Source organism: Ostrinia nubilalis, chromosome 14 (assembly GCF_963855985.1).
Source record: "Ostrinia nubilalis chromosome 14, ilOstNubi1.1, whole genome shotgun sequence".
Taxonomy (NCBI): domain Eukaryota; kingdom Metazoa; phylum Arthropoda; class Insecta; order Lepidoptera; family Crambidae; genus Ostrinia; species Ostrinia nubilalis.
In genome coordinates, this window is record NC_087101.1 from 13,470,637 (window position 1) to 13,488,528 (window position 17,892).

The following is a 17,892-nucleotide window of genomic DNA, read 5'->3' on the forward strand; positions in this document are numbered from 1 at the left end:
TGGAGTCTAGTACTATTGATTGACTTGTTTCGTGCGTAATCGTTATACACAATTAAGTGTGTTATGCATCTATGAATACTATCATGTGCTCATGTACCGAAAAAATATGACATCATATCACGTTATTTTTCAATCTCTCCAGCTTGATTTCACTTAAATAATGCTAATCTGTTAGTTATAAAGATTAATGTCCGCGGAATTGCGCAATAATTGACCAAAGATAATCGTAAGTACTTGATTTTCTTCAGCTTTAGCATCTTTTAATTACTGTACCGTCATAATTAATTACCGTGATTATCTTCAAAAATTCGTAAAATTTCTGGAAAATTGAAAATAATGAAAATTAAATCGATGCGAATTAGATGAAATTTAATTGATTATAAACGAGAGAAAGACTTGGTCGGGGACGTTTAGCTCAATAAAAGACGTGTTAATATTATTAATAGCTGGAAGTCGATCTTTAATATTCAGTAATTAGTTTTATTGTTCAAACAAGAATGGGCGAGTCGGATTGATCGTGTCTCGCCCGTTGCGTGTGTCGCGCTTTCTGAACGCATGCACCATACTTCTACTTCTGCCGATCACTGCAGATATTTATGTCCAGATCAAATTATGAAACGCGGCGTTTTTGCAGACCATTTTAAAGGCCGTATCTTCATTTGTTGCGTGTAATGCAAATTGCAATTCGTTAATTAATCTGATTTATGAACGAACAAATTGTGATTAGAATCATCTTACGGATAACAGCTTTTCAGTGGCGATACTAACGATTATAAATCGATCTCGATTAAAGTACTTATCTACTTTATTTCAGATGAGAACAATGTCACGCCTTAAGAAAAACTTTGCCAATTTTAACAACATTAACATAATTTATAGAAATCGTTATAGTCATTCATACTGATGCGCCCATAAGCCTCCAGCCCATTAGGTATTAAGTAATCCATCGTTGAATTAATTCAGCTATTTCCGTTAGAAAAGGAAAGATGTATCCGAACCGGTTCCTCGCTCGCGATCTCAATATTTTGTTGACCTACAGCCAGCCGGCGACATCGATATAAATATGAAGAAAACATTTTGACCAACACAAACAAGCGAGGCTTGTGGTAGAAGAAACAAGTTCACTTCGGTGGCCAGCGATTAGCTAATCGAAATGGCTACTTTTGTAAGTAAACAATACAAAGGCAATAAATAAATGAAAATGTATAAGACATAATAAGACAGCAATACAATTAAATCATTTTTGTTCACAGGCAAAATTGGCAGCTCTTGCCATACTAGTTAGCAACACCTACGCAGGATACCTACATGGCAATCATCACCACGCGCCTCTAGGACATCACGATCACCATGACCATCACTCTAGTCTCCCATCGTCGTCTCTCAGCGCCCCTAGTGCTTTGGACAGTTTCTCTCCTAGCAGCTTCCCAGCTGGCTCCTTACCGTCAGCCACATACCATGACCATGGGCATGGACTTGGAGGTGGGTATTCCAGCCACTCCGACCTCTCTCACCATGACAGTGGACTTTCCAGCCACTCTTTAAGTGGTGGATTCTCAGGCCACTCGCTTAGTGGTGGCCTTTCCGGACATTCGGTAAGCGGTGGTTTCTCTGGCCATTCGGTAAGCGGTGGTTTCTCCGATCATTCTTTGAGCGGTGGTCTTTCCGGCCATTCTCTGAGTGGTGGGCTTTCAGGCCATTCCTTGAGTGGTGGCTTTTCCGGTCACTCTCTGAGTGGTGGAATCTCAGGCCATTCCCTTGAAGGCGGACTTAGCGGTGGCTTCGACAGTGGCTCGTCGTACGACTCTCACCTCCCAGCAGCACCCCTGCCATCGTTGCCAGCAGCGCCCCTTCCATCAGGACTCGATTCACACTCTTTCTCGTCTCCTGGCTCTAGTTATTTGCCACCATCTGACTTATCATCAGTATTCGGATCATCACTGCCTTCTCCACCTCTCTCATCAGGTCCTTTGCCTTCTGGACCCTCCTTTGGTGCTGGAGGTATTGGCACCATCGGCGGTATTGGCGCTGGTGGAGATATAGGCGCCGTAGGAGGCGCTATTGGAGGCGCTATTGGAGGCGCTATTGGAGGCATTGGCGCGGGTGGAGCTATCGGTGGTGGTGGTCTGGGCGGCGGAGCCGGAGTTGGTGGTGTTATTGGAGCGGCCGGTGCGGGTGATGCCCTTCCTCCGGGTCCCAAAGCTCCCGTCATCACTGAAATCCACGGCCTGGCTAACGGAAACGGTGCCCCTACTCGCTACCGCGTGCGCGAAGAAACCTACCAAGTCTTCCGTGAAGTGACCCACAGAGTTCCCCAGCCCGTTCCAGTACAAGTTCCCCAAAGGGTTGAGATCCCCGTGCCACAGCCTTACCCCGTACAAGTGCCACGCGTCAGAAACGTCCCTGTACCAGTGGTTAAGTATCAGCAAGTGAAGGTTGACAAGCCAGTGCCTTACCCCGTGGAGAAGATTGTTAAAGTGCCCGTGGAGAAGGTGGTGAAGGTGCCGGTAGACAACCCCGTGCCGGTGGAAAAGATTGTGAAAGTACCAGTTGTGAAGCTTATTAAGGTGCCGGTACATGTCGTGAAGAAGTACGCTGTGCCTCACGTGAAGACTGTCCACCACCACGCACAGAGCCACGGCCACAGCTCGCATGGCCACAGCTCGCACGGCCACAGTTCCCACGGCCACGGATGGTAGACGCCAAACAAGACAATTACCTCATGTAAAATATCATTACCATTCCTAGTCCTTTTGTAAATATATTTCGCGTCATGGCTCATAGTAGGCTGCAACGTAGGGTGATAACTAAGTCATTAGTTAAGTTGTATTATTGTTATTGTTTGTCTCGTTTGTGTATAGTAATATAAGTTTATTACTTTATTAAAAAACGATTTTCCAAAGAATATTTTATTTTATTTCGAGTTAAGTTGCTTCAACAGTTTCCCATATCCATTATTTCAATCTTAAAAAAATCTGACAAACATAAAGCATAATGAATCATATCGAAGATAGACATTATACTCGTAGAGTTGTTAGAAATTGGAATCAATTTGCATTTAATATTATTCACAAATCATTTAAGACTACTGAAGAAAATACGCTTAGGCGAGAACTCTGAATATTAAGATAAAGTAACGAATTAACCTTAGCGACATAATAATACTGGGTACTTTGTGATTAAATAAGGTGGCATATGGTAATTCATGAATCAAAGTTACTTTAAATAAGTATAATAGCTAAACTAGATTCTAACTGGCCAGTAAAGGTAAAGGAGTTGCAAGCTGTGTTCTAATTTCTTGTAAGTATGAGTTTATATTCAGTTAACACATCTTATAATATCCTAATTAAAACAATAGAGTCACTTAGTTTATTATTTTAATTATTAGAGGAACATTTCCTTTGTACAATAATGATCAATATCAAAAATAAGCTAGAGTTTTTGGGTTCGAATCCCGCCTAGTTATGAGTGCAAATTGATACCTACTCTTTATTCTGATACTAGCTTTTGCCCGCGGCTTCACCCGCGTGAAATTTAGTATGTCACATATGGTCATTAATTATAGCCTTTATGTTATTCTGGGTTATATTAAAAATTCTGGGTTTCATTAAAATCCGATCTGTAGTTTTTGCGTGAAAGAGTAACAAACATCCAGATATTCATACAAACTTTCGCTTATAAATTAGTAGGATAAGCAACATAAGAAATGACGATCACAAAATATTGTTTAATTAGGTAAAAATCTTTCATAATTTTCAGTAGCTAGAAATCTGATGAAGCTAAAAAAGACATCAGACTACAACCTTGTTCTGTAAAGCGACTACGCTGTCGGAGTAAAAATCCTACCTAGGCCTACTGTTACGTGTGAACTAGGAACTTAGGAGAACAGGTCTAGCCTTAGCTATGACATCGTAGATATTTGACACATTCCAGTACAATAGTAAACAAAGCAGAATTTGTCAGTATGCGAATAGAACAACTTTACTCTATGTACTTGTACTGAATTAAATGTATTAACAAAATAATTTTGCAAAGCTAGTTACTAAAGTACCTTCCTTGGCAACTTTTAGGCTGAGTTGCAGCACCTAACTTTGACCGTAACTATAACGATAACCAGTGTTTTTGTATGGAGTTTGACAGATTTTTGACGTTTGTTAAAGTCAAAGTAAGATAGTGCAACCCAGCCTTAGTACGAGTATTAAGAATGTGTAAGGTAGCTACTGTTCTAACAAGAACGTAGCAGTAGAGCTTAAATGTAGAGCTGCAGAGAGGTAAGTTTTTAATTTACCCAGGATCATGTTAAATTCGATAGAATTTATCCGCATAATATGCAGGAATCTCTTATCCCGTATCGTATTTAAAATTAATAGCAGTAGCAGATATTACTAACGTTACTACGTGCAGTAGGAACTAGATAATTAGAAACTATTCAATTTTATCTTTCATTCTTATTTTCTTACATCAAATGTATGTATAGATGATGAAGATAATGACACAGGTCAGGCTCATAACTGCCTAGACTGTCACCAATATTTACGCAACTACTGTCGAAATCAATCCGGAAGACATCGGAGGCAAAATCGGTCACTATCTTGATATTTTTATTGCTCATCTGCATTTAAATCCAAGGACAGAGAAAACTGGCGAAGAAACTGCCTATTGCGAGACGAATGTTAAAAATAACTAATTCATAGAAATACATTAAGGGTTAGGCGACACTTTTACATAACTGCTGACGAAACGATGGACACAAATCAAAATTTCTTAAGTCATTATAAATTGGACTATGATACCATTGTGAGATGATAAAATTGGTTCATTAGCAACCTCTTACTTAACCTTCTTCACTGGTTGTGTTATTAATAATTTATTTATTTCAACTTTATTACACTAAGGCTAAGTTGACCATCTTAATTTAACTAAGATAAACGTCAAATATCTGTCAAACTCCATACAAAAAGCACCGATTATTGTTTTGTTACGGTTAAAATGAGTTGGTGCAACTCAGCCTAAGAAAGTACATCTTTGACGTAACGTCTAAATATTAAAAAATAGAAACATGAACAGACATACAATATGATAAATATCAAGAATGGCAAAATATTGAACCCTTCAACTTGAAACGCTGTTTCAAGTAACTCGTACCATTTTAGGATGCAGGAGTCATCACCATCATCATTTCAGCTACAGGACGTCCACTGCTGAAGACAGACCTCCTCCAATTTCCATATTGGCCGGTTGGTAGCTGCCTGCATCCAGCACCTTCCTGTTACATTTATGAGGTCGGCGGTCCACCTTGCCTTGTAGGTATCATAGATGATAATAATGTAGATCTTACCATCCACATATTAACAATGGATCTTATTGGGTTATTAGGCCATTGACATCTCCGACACTCAATAGATTAAAAATCGGTAAATAAGTAAACTCAAAGTAAAACTATTTTAAAAGCAATTATTTTCTTCACACTTTTATAGTGTGTAGGTATAGATTGGTACCTAAATAAATTAAAAATAATATGGTCACTATTCAAATTTCAACTATGACAATGCAATAGATAGGTCTATATACAAAAATGGAAATATTATAATTAAAACACATTAAACCTTAGTTTCTGCAATCAGCTAAAAATAAAATCAATTCATATCAAGGTCACACATGACGATAAAATCAGACTTAAAAGAGATTTGTTAATTGAATAAGTTACTGAATACTAAGCATCATAACGTAAATCAATTTGTAACTTTTATTCCCTCATAATCATTTTAGAGTTAAAATTTCGCTATGAAATGGCATAAATTTAATGACAAGGATATGGAAATTTGTACGTTTTATGGAATTTCTATCGCTTTCTAGAGAAACGTAAGTAACGTTTATGTCATTGGAAATGGCCAAGCCTACGGAATAGGCGTTTTGAATTATTGTTATGGCAAGGATTACCTAAGGTTAAGAAGATAGATGTGAGAATAACGGGACTATTCCCATCTCTCGTTCCCACCACTGCAACTCCTGTGTAGCCAGGATCTACAGCTTGACCGCCACAAAAACCCAACCAATGAAGGTCAAGATGTGAGAATAGTGTGCAGTATAATGTATGGCATGTACCTGCAGTACTCAGACATGGATTACAATAACAGAGTTATGCCCGTTTTCACCATCAATCCCGAATTTTTAAGTGACCCCTATGAAAACAAAATTCCTGTTGTGTTACCATAGGCTTACTTTAAAAATTAGGGATTGATGGTGAAAACGGGCACTCACCTCTTTTATTTAGGAAGATAGGTACTAAGTACATAGGTAATTCCTTTATATCAGAGTCACAGTTAAATTTGTGATCAATAGAAATCAAACTGACGTGATTTTAACTTAAGATATTAGAGTGAAATTCTTAACCTTTCTTAAAATTGTGAATAATGACCACAATAATTTGATTTGAAGTGTACACTTAGTGAAATTAAATGTGCCATAACGTTTCATCTCCGATTAGTCACTGCGTGATTGTAAGGATAAATACTTACACCTAATCATAAAGACATAACACCAATACATAGAAGCATACAAGTAGGAATAATCCACGCAATTTATTACAAAAATAGTGCTAGGTTTCCATCTTATCTTTAAGCTGTTGGAAACAAACCAATGACAAAGAAGGTGTTACATGTATACCAAAACTTATGGATACTTATCTGAAGACAGTTCTACGAAATTACGAAGAAATAAACACGTAACAACTTTCAACTAAAAAGGCGCATCAACCTGCCGAGCCTATCAGAAGTGGGGCAATAGAACAATGATGGCCCCGTTGGACGACCAGCTGTCTCCCAAACCACCTCATAAATCAGCCTTACGTAATCTTAGGAAATACCACTCTTATTGAGACCACAGATTAACATATTAACATAGAAATTTAGTGACGAATCGGACGCAGCGACATCCGCTAAACCAAACTTTAATTTATTCATAGGCATCGCATCGGCAGAACAACTTTGATTCCGTATAAATATGCGGGCCCATTACGTTACCAATTCACAAACCACCAAAGCTCGGAAGAGACAACAACACATCACCCGATTTGGCTTCAAAGCGATTAGCTAAAAGCCATGGCGTTTGTTGTAAGTCCTGAGATGATACACAAATCAATTTAGCAGCCAATCGAAAAGATATCAACAAGCTTTATCATTGTTACAGGTTCGGACGCTCTTCTTGACGGCGATTGTGTGCAGTGTCAGAGCAGGATACCTATCAGGCCATCACCATCATGATTCCGGCCATCACCATCACGATTCAGGCCATATACATCACGATTCATACACAGATTCAGCCCATAGCGCGCCGTCAGCATCTTATGGAGTTCCTTCAAATTCCTACGGTCCTCCAGTGCACTCAGGTGGCTTGATAGCTGACGCGAGCCTTCCCGCGCCACTTCCCAGCACTCCTATAAGCAGCGGCCCTATTGGATACCCACCAGCAGCGCCAGCACCAGTCTACGGACCCCCTGAGACCTCAGGCAGCCTTAATCTTGATGAAAACCGTCCACCCCCACCGGCCGGCGGTGGCTCTTTAACCCTTGGAGCACCAAGAGTGATTGGAACCTCCGTAACAGTTGGAAAGCCTATTGCTGCAGCGTCGAGATACGAATTGAAGGCAGTCGTGCAAGACGTGGTCAGACGCGTGCCAGTTGAGGTCGTCCGTCACGTGCAGGTCGCTGTGCCGCAGCCTTACCCCGTGCCTATTCGTCAGGAGGTGAGGGTGCCAGTGCCTCAGCCTTACAATGTACCAGTGGATGTCGTGAAACAAGTGCCTTACCCAGTGTACAAGACCCAAACGGTCGAAGTGGAGAGGCCTGTACCTTATGAGGTCGTGAAGCACGTACCTGTTGAGGTCATCAGAAAGGTTCCCATCCCCGTGGACAGGCCCTACGAGGTCATCAAAAAGGTGCATGTGCCAGTAGAGAAGCACGTCGAAGTGCCAGTCCCCGTATGGAAGCCGTACCCTCTCCACATCATCAAGCACGTCACCCACTACCAGAAGAAGAGCTGCTGCTGGTGAACCATAGAGCATAAGTTGTGATCATACCAAATAGTCAATACGTGTAAATAAATAGTCACTAGTTGTAAATAAAATAGGTGTACAAAGAATAAAAGACGTTACAAAATATAATTTCGTAGATTTACTATCCTACCTAATCCTTTGATCTGCCCGTATAACACGTTACTGTACTGAAAAGCTCTTTAGGCTCTCTTGAAACTAATAGTATATCACAGATAATATACTCAACATCAAATAAATCGCACCTTCTGCGACGCGAACTTTAAAGATTTTCTTCTGACACAATCATGATGCCCCAACAATATTGGTGTTATTTGAAAGCCCAATAAATAAACTTAAAGAAAAACACATTTAATTTCTTTTTTAAACTAATAACAGTTACCATAAATGTGACTTGAAAAAAGTCCTCACTTGGGGCTCACCTCTGGGATCAAGTAGACCATTGTTTGTGGTAATAAAACCAAATAATGATCTTACCTGTCCTTTTCAACAGATGGATAGCGATTAATCCCAATTTAACAGTTTTATAGCCATAAAAGTTGGCTCAAGCGTAACTACCTATTTTTTGAAGAAGTGACTCTGGATCCTTCTAAAAACACATTTTTGGGGTAAAAACCTTTCCTTTAATGAAATGAAGTTTAGAACTAGGCTTTCAAATGGAACCAATGTTGGTGGGAAGTGGGGATGCATATGTTTGAGAAGTGTTTGTTGCGGGAGGTGCGATTTATTTGATGCCGAGTGTATAATGTTAATTATTATGCATCATAACAAAACTTTTCCAAAAAAGTACACATTTATAGACATAGGTAAAAATATTGTAGATATTTTACTCGTGGTATTACCGTGCACGTAGTAGACTCGTAGACTGAAGCAATAAATATGCCCACAACTTTTTGTAATGGAAATGGCTTTTTGTTTGATATAATCAATCATTATAGTAATATTTTCAAAAGATTTATATAAAGATGTGTACCTACCTATTTAAAAAAACAAGCCGATGCTTATAAAATGAACGTTTCATAGTTGCTGTAAAATGAAGTTTCATGGTTTTATGTCAACTACGAGAACAGCATAAAACTACTTGAGAAACACACAATTGAAATCATTTCATACAATAATCAAATGAGACGGCCCCTGAACATACATACCATCAGCCACAGGATGTCCACTGCTGAACATTGGCTTCCCCAATAATTTCCAGATTAGTCGCTTGGAAGCAGCCTGCGTCCAGTGGCTTCTTACAATCTTTATAGGATCATTTGTCCACCTTGTGGGTGGACGTCCTACGCTATGCTTTCCGGTACGTGACCTCCAATCCAGAACCTCATTGCCCTATTGCATGTGGTACTTCGCTTGTCAGACTCTAAAATTGACCGACGCGGTTGTGGATTCTAATCTTGCAAGTATTATCTTTAAAGACTACTATTCCTGTAACTCCACAGAGTAAACAAAGAAGCTACTTGTGTAATTAAAGACATTAAACCTAACTGTAAATAAAAAAAATCGTGGATTTTCTTTATAAAACGCTCTACATTTAATGAACGTCATGTAAACACGACCCAAAGCAACTTATTAGTTATTATTAGTCATTAGACCGTAATAATGTTGTATGCAGGCCGCTACCAATCGATCAACATGGAAAGCATTGGGGGAGGCCTATGTTCAGCAGTGGACGTCCTGTGGCTGAAATGATGATGATGATGATGAATGTTGTATGCGATTTAATTATGATACGAAAAACAAAGAGGAATAGCAAGAAAGAATTGAATTGAGGACAAGGTAGCGTGTTGTCACAGGCGTTATTGGGCGTCATATAAATTCAGAGTGTAATAAAAGATTATACGGTTCTCCCCTAAGGCTGAATTGCACCAACTTCATCATCAACAGCCCTTTACAGTCCACTGCTGGACTATATGAGCCTCCTCCACTATAGTGGAGGATTTTGCCATAATCCCCACGCTTGGCAGGCGGGTTGGTGATCGCAGTTTAAAAGATTGATGTTTTTCAGAGAGCGCTGCTGCCCGTTCTCTGTTTGATATGTAATCCCTAAGTCGCCTCTTACGACACCCGCGGGAAGAGTTATAGGGGTTAGTGACAAATGTATTCTACTCTGCCGACCAACTTACTTTGACCAAAACTTTAACAATAACTTGTTAAAGTCAAAATAAGATGGTGTAACTCAACATAAATGTAGTGTGAAAAGTAGGTAAGTACTTACACCAATTTAAAAAAAATGCGCTATTAATTTATTAGGACCATTATCAATCATCATGTATTTACCATGTCTGTTATTTAAAAACAATAACATTTAAAAGGATTATCTAGCAGGAGGTGTGAAATGTAGAGTAGAATATATTTACGGTCAGTTATATTTTATCATAAGGTAGAGCTAAACAAGCTTTATCAAACTTAAAAGCTCAGTCATCTAACTAAACTGTGAGCGCCACCTATTGATATATAAATGAACTTTGTATGTGCTAATACAAGATCCGAGATCCAACATCACCACTATATGCAACTAAAACGAAAGGCAATCGAGTTGGTAGAGAAGGCGTTGATGTATCGATTTTATTAAAATTTATAAAATTAATATTTACTGTAAGATAAGCTTTTAAACAGGACTTACAACTGCTACGTCCTAGAATTATCCTCGAAAACTTCCAGAATTTTTTTATGCAAGACAAGTAATTGACCACAATCGCATCTAGTGTTATTATAATAAATGTGTAATAATAATAATTCCTATAATGAGTGAAGTTAAAACTTGAAATGTGGTTTACTATTTTATTTAGTTTATATTTCAATTAAAATATTATTTTTAATGATTAATTAAATGATTATTCTGTAACACACTCGTATTACCTCCACGCGGCAGAGACATCATTAAGGGTTGTCAATTTGAGTTTATTGCTTTAAAATAAATCATACTTAATACATAAAATGAATTATAATATTGTAGTTACAACAAATCAATAATATGATTATTTTCAATTTGAATAGAAGTTGTTATTTTGCATAGAAGTTGTTCGTGGAATTGTAGAGTCGTTTCCGTTTGTATTTCCAAACAAAAAAACGATACAAATGAGCCATAATTATTTTATTTTAACATTTTTTCTACTAATACCTACTTTAATATTATGAAAATATCACTCTTCTAATGTTGCTATTGGCAACCCTATCATGCTAATAGTCCAACGGTTTCACCTAACATTAACATAAATGTTACATCTTTAGGCTAACGTGTTTCCAATTATACTAATAAGTAGCTTTTATTCACAGAATGAAATCAATTTACTCGCCAATAAATGGTCAAAATATTTATATGTGTAGATTTAATTGTCAGATTAATCACCTGTTATGAAAGGAGCTTATTTTTGGTATGAGCTATGGCTTCATTGTTATTATTCTGCTTTTAATATTTTATTTATAAATGTTTCTCTATGATTCAAATAGGGTGAGATCAACTACACAGGTCTTCTCGAAGATAGAGAAGGTAACGAAATTGAAAAAGAATTATTAGTTCCTGATAGACATTACAATCATTTGTTTTTCTTCCTCTTAGCTTTAACCACGAAATATATAGATAGGTTCCTTCTTTCGGAATTTGTAATTCAATTCAATTTCTTGTGGTCTATAGCCCCCCTAGACAAGTTGCACTTTTTGATTGAATCGAAAATAGAATCCGTCAAAAGGCCTTTCGACCACTTTTCGACTGGTTTGCTATTATAATGTGCACTTTTTCTAGACCCACAGATCCCTGATTTGAGGTAGTTAATTTATCTTAAGTTTTATTACTATTGGGTAAACTAGAATGTATAGAATTAGATCAATATTGCTTAAGATAATCTGTATTATAAACAAAAGTTTCAAGATCGAGCTAATTTCTGATCTGCTTTTTGAGTCATTCCTTTAAAAGGAAACTTAACTGTGTAAACCTAACAAGAATTGCAGCAAACTAAGTGGTTCAGAGTTCAAATCGAATTAATAAGGCAAATATTTGCATACGCGGCCAAAGTATTATAATATGTTTCCTCTCTTTATTTCGTAACCTCATTGATTTTGATCTAATTGCAATTCAAATGGCGTTTCCGTGGTAGAGTGATGTGTATAAAGTATGTGGACTTAGGATACGATGCGCAGATGCTCGTACGCAACGCAGCGGGTGACAAAGCCACAAAATGACCTTAATAGTAAGTTAATAATCGAAATATAAATTAATTTCTATTAATAATATAGCGAAAACATTGAAATGATAGATTTTCTTTATCAATAGTAGAGATTTTGAAATAATTTAAATTAATTTGAAACATGATATCGGATGATACCTTCGTAGCGGACTCTAGTTTATCTTTAAACAATATTAGCGACATCAGCGCAAATCAGTTCTGTTAAAGTGTTTTGTTATTGTTTTCAGAAATATCTTCTGGTGTCAATATGCCTGGTCACAGTACGGGCAAGCACAGATGATCCCGGACCATACAAATTTGAGCAAAGCTCACCAACAGCCGCTCCTAGCAGTGACAGAGGATATGTCATGAAAGAAGTAACTCTATATTTAACGCCAAGCCAGATCCGGGCCTTAGAAGCGAGTCAAGCTGAAAAAAGCCAAAAGCAAAGCCAAAGCGTCAGTGAACAAGATCTGGAGAAGCTGGATGCTGAAATAAAAAGACAGCTGGAGCAACAACACATATTTTACTATAAAGACCAAAGTGATGTCCAAAAACCAGCTTCAAACTTACATAGTGCACCACCGCCAGTAGAAGAACCTACTAACGAAAACTCAGCCGATTTTTTGCCAAAATTCCAGCAAAGCTGGACACCGATACCGAAGATTTCAGACGATCTCAAATATTTTGCGCCTTTGGAAAAATTGAACCAGCCAAATCCTAACACGAAGTTCCCTGAAAGTTACTCGTTCATAAAGATTTACACCGATGAGAAAGTTCATGAAACTCCGAAGCTACAATTGTTCCATCCGATACCTCATCAACACCAAGACAATGACGAATTATCAAAACTTTTTGAAGTTCAACAGGACCCGTTACATAAGAAACAGTACAAACTTGTCCCATATGAATATTTGCCTGACTACTCACCCGAGGCTCCGAAACCGGAAGAAGTGAAGGAAATATCAAAATTCGTAACTGAATTTGACAAGTACGAATCTCCGTATAATCGTAAACCTTCAAACCCACAAGTGACAGAAGATAATCAAGAGGAGACAGCTACCCAGAAAGATGATTCTTATTATCAGAAATATACTTCTAGTATTGAGGATCACAAGCAATCAGCTGAGTATCAAAAGTTTGTGCTCAAGTTGGAGAAAGAAAATGCCTTGGCTAAAGCTCAAGCTATCCTGAAATCCCCTCCAGTGGTTATACGGAAAGAGGTCACCACCAAACGACGCCCCATTATTGGAGGGATTAGACATGTAAGTATCATCCCATCTTTGCCTACTGAAAAATCACCAATCCTTCGACACGGCTGGAAGCACTAAACTATTTTGATTCTTATGGTAATTGTTTTAAAAACCTGTTTTTGTGTTATGGGATGAATTATGATTTGTGAGAATCTATTTATTGTTGAGTGTTATTAAAGTGGGTTTGAAAATTTAACAACTTTTTATTCCAATCGCCTTCATCAAACGAAACATTAATTTCATCCGTATACAAATTCGCTAGCAAAGAATTCACTAGGCGCTTGATTATTGTTTCTTTGCTAGAATAAAACTAGCAATCATGTTTAAATTATTTGTAAATAATGAAATTGCTCTACCTAAATCACACTAAAGTTTAGGTTAGCATAAATTGCATAATATCTTTTATAAATCCTGAATTATGTATTTGTAACTACAATCAAAATATTTGCTGATTTGTTTTATGGCCAACAACGATTAGATGATTTCAAATTTTCAACATTACTTACTTTAATTTTTATCATCATCCCGACTGGACGAAAGAGCACATTCTTCCTATTTTTCCATCCAGTCCTTGTTATTTTCTTTAGGTCGTCAGTCTTTTGTACATCAGGCTTCCTACTCTACATTTGCTGAAACAAGGTATCCACTCGAGAACATATGTTTACTCCACCTATTATTTCAATTTAATAATATCTGCTAATCAAACCGTTCGTTAAATAACCACATTATTCAAGTTTTCCAACTAATCTACAGGTGTGGTAATCCACACACTATAAAGTATTCAAATAATGCTTTCATTACTAACATAATATCATTGATATTCCAACGTAATCGCCGCTTTTCTTTACTAAGAAATTACATACACGCACATACTATCAAAGCCAGCTTATTTATCGTTTGGTTTTCACACGTTCTCGTGATCTTCCGTCTGATCGAATGTCAACGACAAATGTCGTCTACGAGGTAGAAAGCAAAGCCTGAGTGAATACTAAATGAAGTACACTCGGACATAAAACATTAACAGTCTGTTACATTTAGAGTGACCACACAGAATGATGACATAACACTTTAAACATGCAAAATGGTCCCATTACTATCGTAGACATCGTAGTGGCCGATGGCTGCTGGGGCAGGAAAGTTCTTGAGTGGCGACCACGAGCCGGAAGACGTAGCCTGGGCAGGCCTCCCACTAGGTGAACCGACGTTCTGGTGAAGGTCGCGGGAGGTGCCTGGATGCGAGCGGCGCAGAAGCGGTCTTTGTGGAAATCCTTGGGGGAGGCCTTTGTCCAGCAGTGGACGTCTTTCGGCTGAAACGAACGAACGAACTATCGTAGTATAGTTATCGTAAGTAGGAACAGTTACAAGTCAATAATGATTAAATCTAACACATAACATAGGTACAGGTTTTTGGTCTACCAAACGAACTTTTTATCAGCAATGAATTACAATTTCTTATATTATTTTTTATTCGTTCTTTTCTTTTCTATCTTCTTGCAATATAGAGCAGTTTAGTCGCAGTTCCGAGTTCCCTAAAGCTCAAATTAAAACTCCTCAATGTATTGCTGTGGTTGTAAATACATAATTATATTCAAGTCTGACTATACCAGGAAGAGATGTGTCCGCAAAATTACGAGTTTTCTGAGAGTTGCGCAAACGCTTTTCGCCATACTGCCCCGTAAGTTGAGACTTGTTAGTGCTTTAAGTTCACGTTTTGTGATGACTTATGTTCTGGCCTTTGACTTAACAGTGACTTATGATGGAACTGCTTTTTTGTCTTCTGAAACTGGCACCTAAATTAATGTTCACTATAGTTGTCTCTACATCTACTTATGCATGCATAGTACACTTTTTTGTCTTCTAAGCCTGGCGCTTAATGTTTAAACGCATAGTAGTCTTTACAACTAGGTATAACTACATTAGAAAATAAGGGCTGCAATTCTCGTTAATTCATATTAATTATTGTGGCGTGGGTAGGCCTCCCACTAGGTGGACCGACGATCTGATAAAAGGTCGCGGTAAGTGCCTGGATGCGAGCGGCGCAGGACCGGTGTTTGTGGAAATCCTTGGGGGAGGCATTTTCCAGCAGTGGACGTCTTTCGGCTGAAACGAACGAACGAACGTATTATGTAACTGCAAAATAAATGACCATGTAATTAAATTAAACATCAAATAAATTTATAGGGAGGTATATTTTCACTGAAAGTAACTGAACATCATCTAGCTAGGTCAAGCAAGTTGCTTCAACACAATCACATTTATTGTCTTCCTAATGATGTGTGTTGCACACTTTAAATTTGGTGTAGCGAAACAAAACTCGTTGACAACAGTAGTGTTGATTTCTTTTTGATTGAATTTACGAATTAATGAAATATTGTGGTATAAACAATAGGCGTACCATGATTTTTTTCTAGGATGCCATCGAGCTAGCGCAATTTGACCTTCTTCGGCCATGTATCTCGGCGCAGTAATGACTCCATAGAGCGCTCGAGCGTCTCGTAGTGCAGGAAAAAGTTGAGGGCACCAGACCACGTGGTAGATCACCAATGAGATGGACGGACCAGATCAAGGCCGCAACTAAGTGTTCGGTTAGCGAAAGTGCCCGGAAAGCTGTAGTGAGCGAGGTATAGCGCCGTATTGCGAGGAACCACTCATCGGGATTCACAATGATGACCACGACCACTCTGACAAGAGTGTACCGACTGAGAAGAAGAAGAATCGAGCTAGCGATAGGTTGCCGTTGAAGAGAAAATATCTAGGCTAAAAGAAGCAGCTTAAATGATCTTATGTGATCCATATTATGCACATTGTGACGCAAAAATAGCTGATTCAAAAAAGTTTATCATATTTCTGAATCACATAACTCATGATGAGCTATCGTCTTCATAAAGACATTTACAAACAATGAAAACAAGTATTTTTTAATCAAAATCGCAAACAAAGGAGTTGCAACGCCCCCAATTGAGGCAGTTGCGGGTTTTTAGATAAGCAATCGGTATTGTCTTCCTAATGAGTAACATTACGTAGCCGTAAGCAGAGCGAAAAATCGCTAATATCAATATAAGCAGTCAACATGCCACAAATTAATATAACAATCTAAAGTTTAATGAGTACAGGTTTTAAATACTCTACTTATGTGCAAGCGTTATTTTATAAATATAGCGATGCTTCAGACTGAATTTTCCAGTTTCTGTTCAAGAGTTATTTTCAGAAAGTTTCATTTATCATTACATCTCATTTCTTCTGAAATTAGCCCACGAGGGGGATTTTAGCCCACGAGCTTTTCATCATCATCATCATCTTAGCCATAGAACGTCCACTGCTGAACATAGGCATCCCCCAATGATTTCCGTGTTGACCGGTTGGTAGCGGCCTACGTCTTCCTGCTACCTTTAAGATGTCGTCGGTCCACCTTGTGGGTGGACGTCACACGCTGCGTTTTCCGGTACCCACCCCCTACTCTAGAACCTTGCTGCCCCATCAGCCTTCAGTTCTGCGTAATATGTGCCCTGCCTAGCCACTTCAGCTTGCTAATCCGTCGGGCTGCGTTAGCGACTTTAGTTCGTTTACGGATCTCATCTTTCAATCTCATAAAGAAACGCCGAGCATAGCCCACTGCAACTTTGAGCTTTACACAGCAAACAATATTTTTTTAAATAAAAAAAATAACTGCATAAACGCTTGTCAGTATTCATTATATCAGCATAATAATTTAATACGTTTTTATGCAAATTAATTCATAATTTCCTGAAGAATTAATTATTCTGTCGATAAATAACGTCAGTTCTCTATTATTCCGGCATTGTTATACATTCAATTAATTTATTGCTTTTACTTTGTATAATTTACTCGGATTACTATAAAAATATTATTACATAGGCACAATATGAACCTATAATTAATTATCTAATGTATGATTACTATAATCATAAGAGTCGGAGTGTTTGTTAGTAAAATTTTACAACCAATTTTGGGGCATGCTCTACATAAGTAGAATAACTCTACATGTCCTAATACATATTAATAAACTGTAAAAGCAAGGATTTATATCGCGTCAATTGTATCCTATATACCTACTTCCTTAGTACTGTAAAGTTTTTCAAAGTTCTTCACTTCAAATTAACGCGAGAAAAGACGCGTGTAAACCCTTGTTACAATAGCGATTAATGAAAAAACATATCTATTTAATTTATACTTCATAATTACTTTAAAAGCTAATAAACTTTTTTTATCTATACTAATATTATAAAGCTGAAGAGTTTGTTTGTTTGTTTGTTTGTTTGTTTGGTTGAACGCGCTAATCTCAGGAACTACTGGACCGATTTGAAAAATTCTTTTTGTGTTGGATAGCCCGTTAGTTCCTGAAGGCTTTAGGCTATATATCATCACGCTAAGACCAATAGGAGCGGAGCACCAATGAAGAATAT

At 37.9% G+C, this 17,892-nt stretch overlaps 2 protein-coding genes across 2 annotated transcripts; both read left to right on the forward strand.

Moving 5' to 3' along the window:
* Positions 1–85: 85 nt before the first annotated feature.
* On the forward strand, positions 86–8,160 carry LOC135078351 (uncharacterized). The gene is made up of 5 exons (XM_063972949.1): positions 86–1,165; positions 1,254–2,695; positions 3,934–3,958; positions 7,092–7,112; positions 7,189–8,160. The coding sequence occupies exons 1-5, from the start codon at positions 1,154–1,156 to the stop codon at positions 8,047–8,049; spliced, it is 2,361 nt and encodes a 786-aa protein (XP_063829019.1). The 5' UTR covers positions 86–1,153; the 3' UTR covers positions 8,050–8,160.
* A 3,979-nt stretch (positions 8,161–12,139) lies between these two features.
* LOC135078198 (uncharacterized) lies at positions 12,140–13,667 on the forward strand. Its single transcript, XM_063972785.1, has 2 exons — positions 12,140–12,239; positions 12,464–13,667. Exons 1-2 carry the CDS (start codon positions 12,228–12,230, stop codon positions 13,544–13,546), a joined length of 1,095 nt encoding a protein of 364 aa, XP_063828855.1. The 5' UTR covers positions 12,140–12,227; the 3' UTR covers positions 13,547–13,667.
* Positions 13,668–17,892: the final 4,225 nt, after the last annotated feature.

What these genes read in the sequence shown, in the direction of transcription:
- LOC135078351 (XM_063972949.1), top strand. An exon ending in AGTTCCCACGGCCACGGATG is followed by an intron (nt 2,696 to 3,933) that starts GTAGACGCCAAA and finishes GACACATTCCAG; the next exon opens with TACAATAGTAAACAAAGCAG. An exon ending in TAGTAAACAAAGCAGAATTT is followed by an intron (nt 3,959 to 7,091) that starts GTCAGTATGCGA and finishes CAAAGCGATTAG; the next exon opens with CTAAAAGCCATGGCGTTTGT.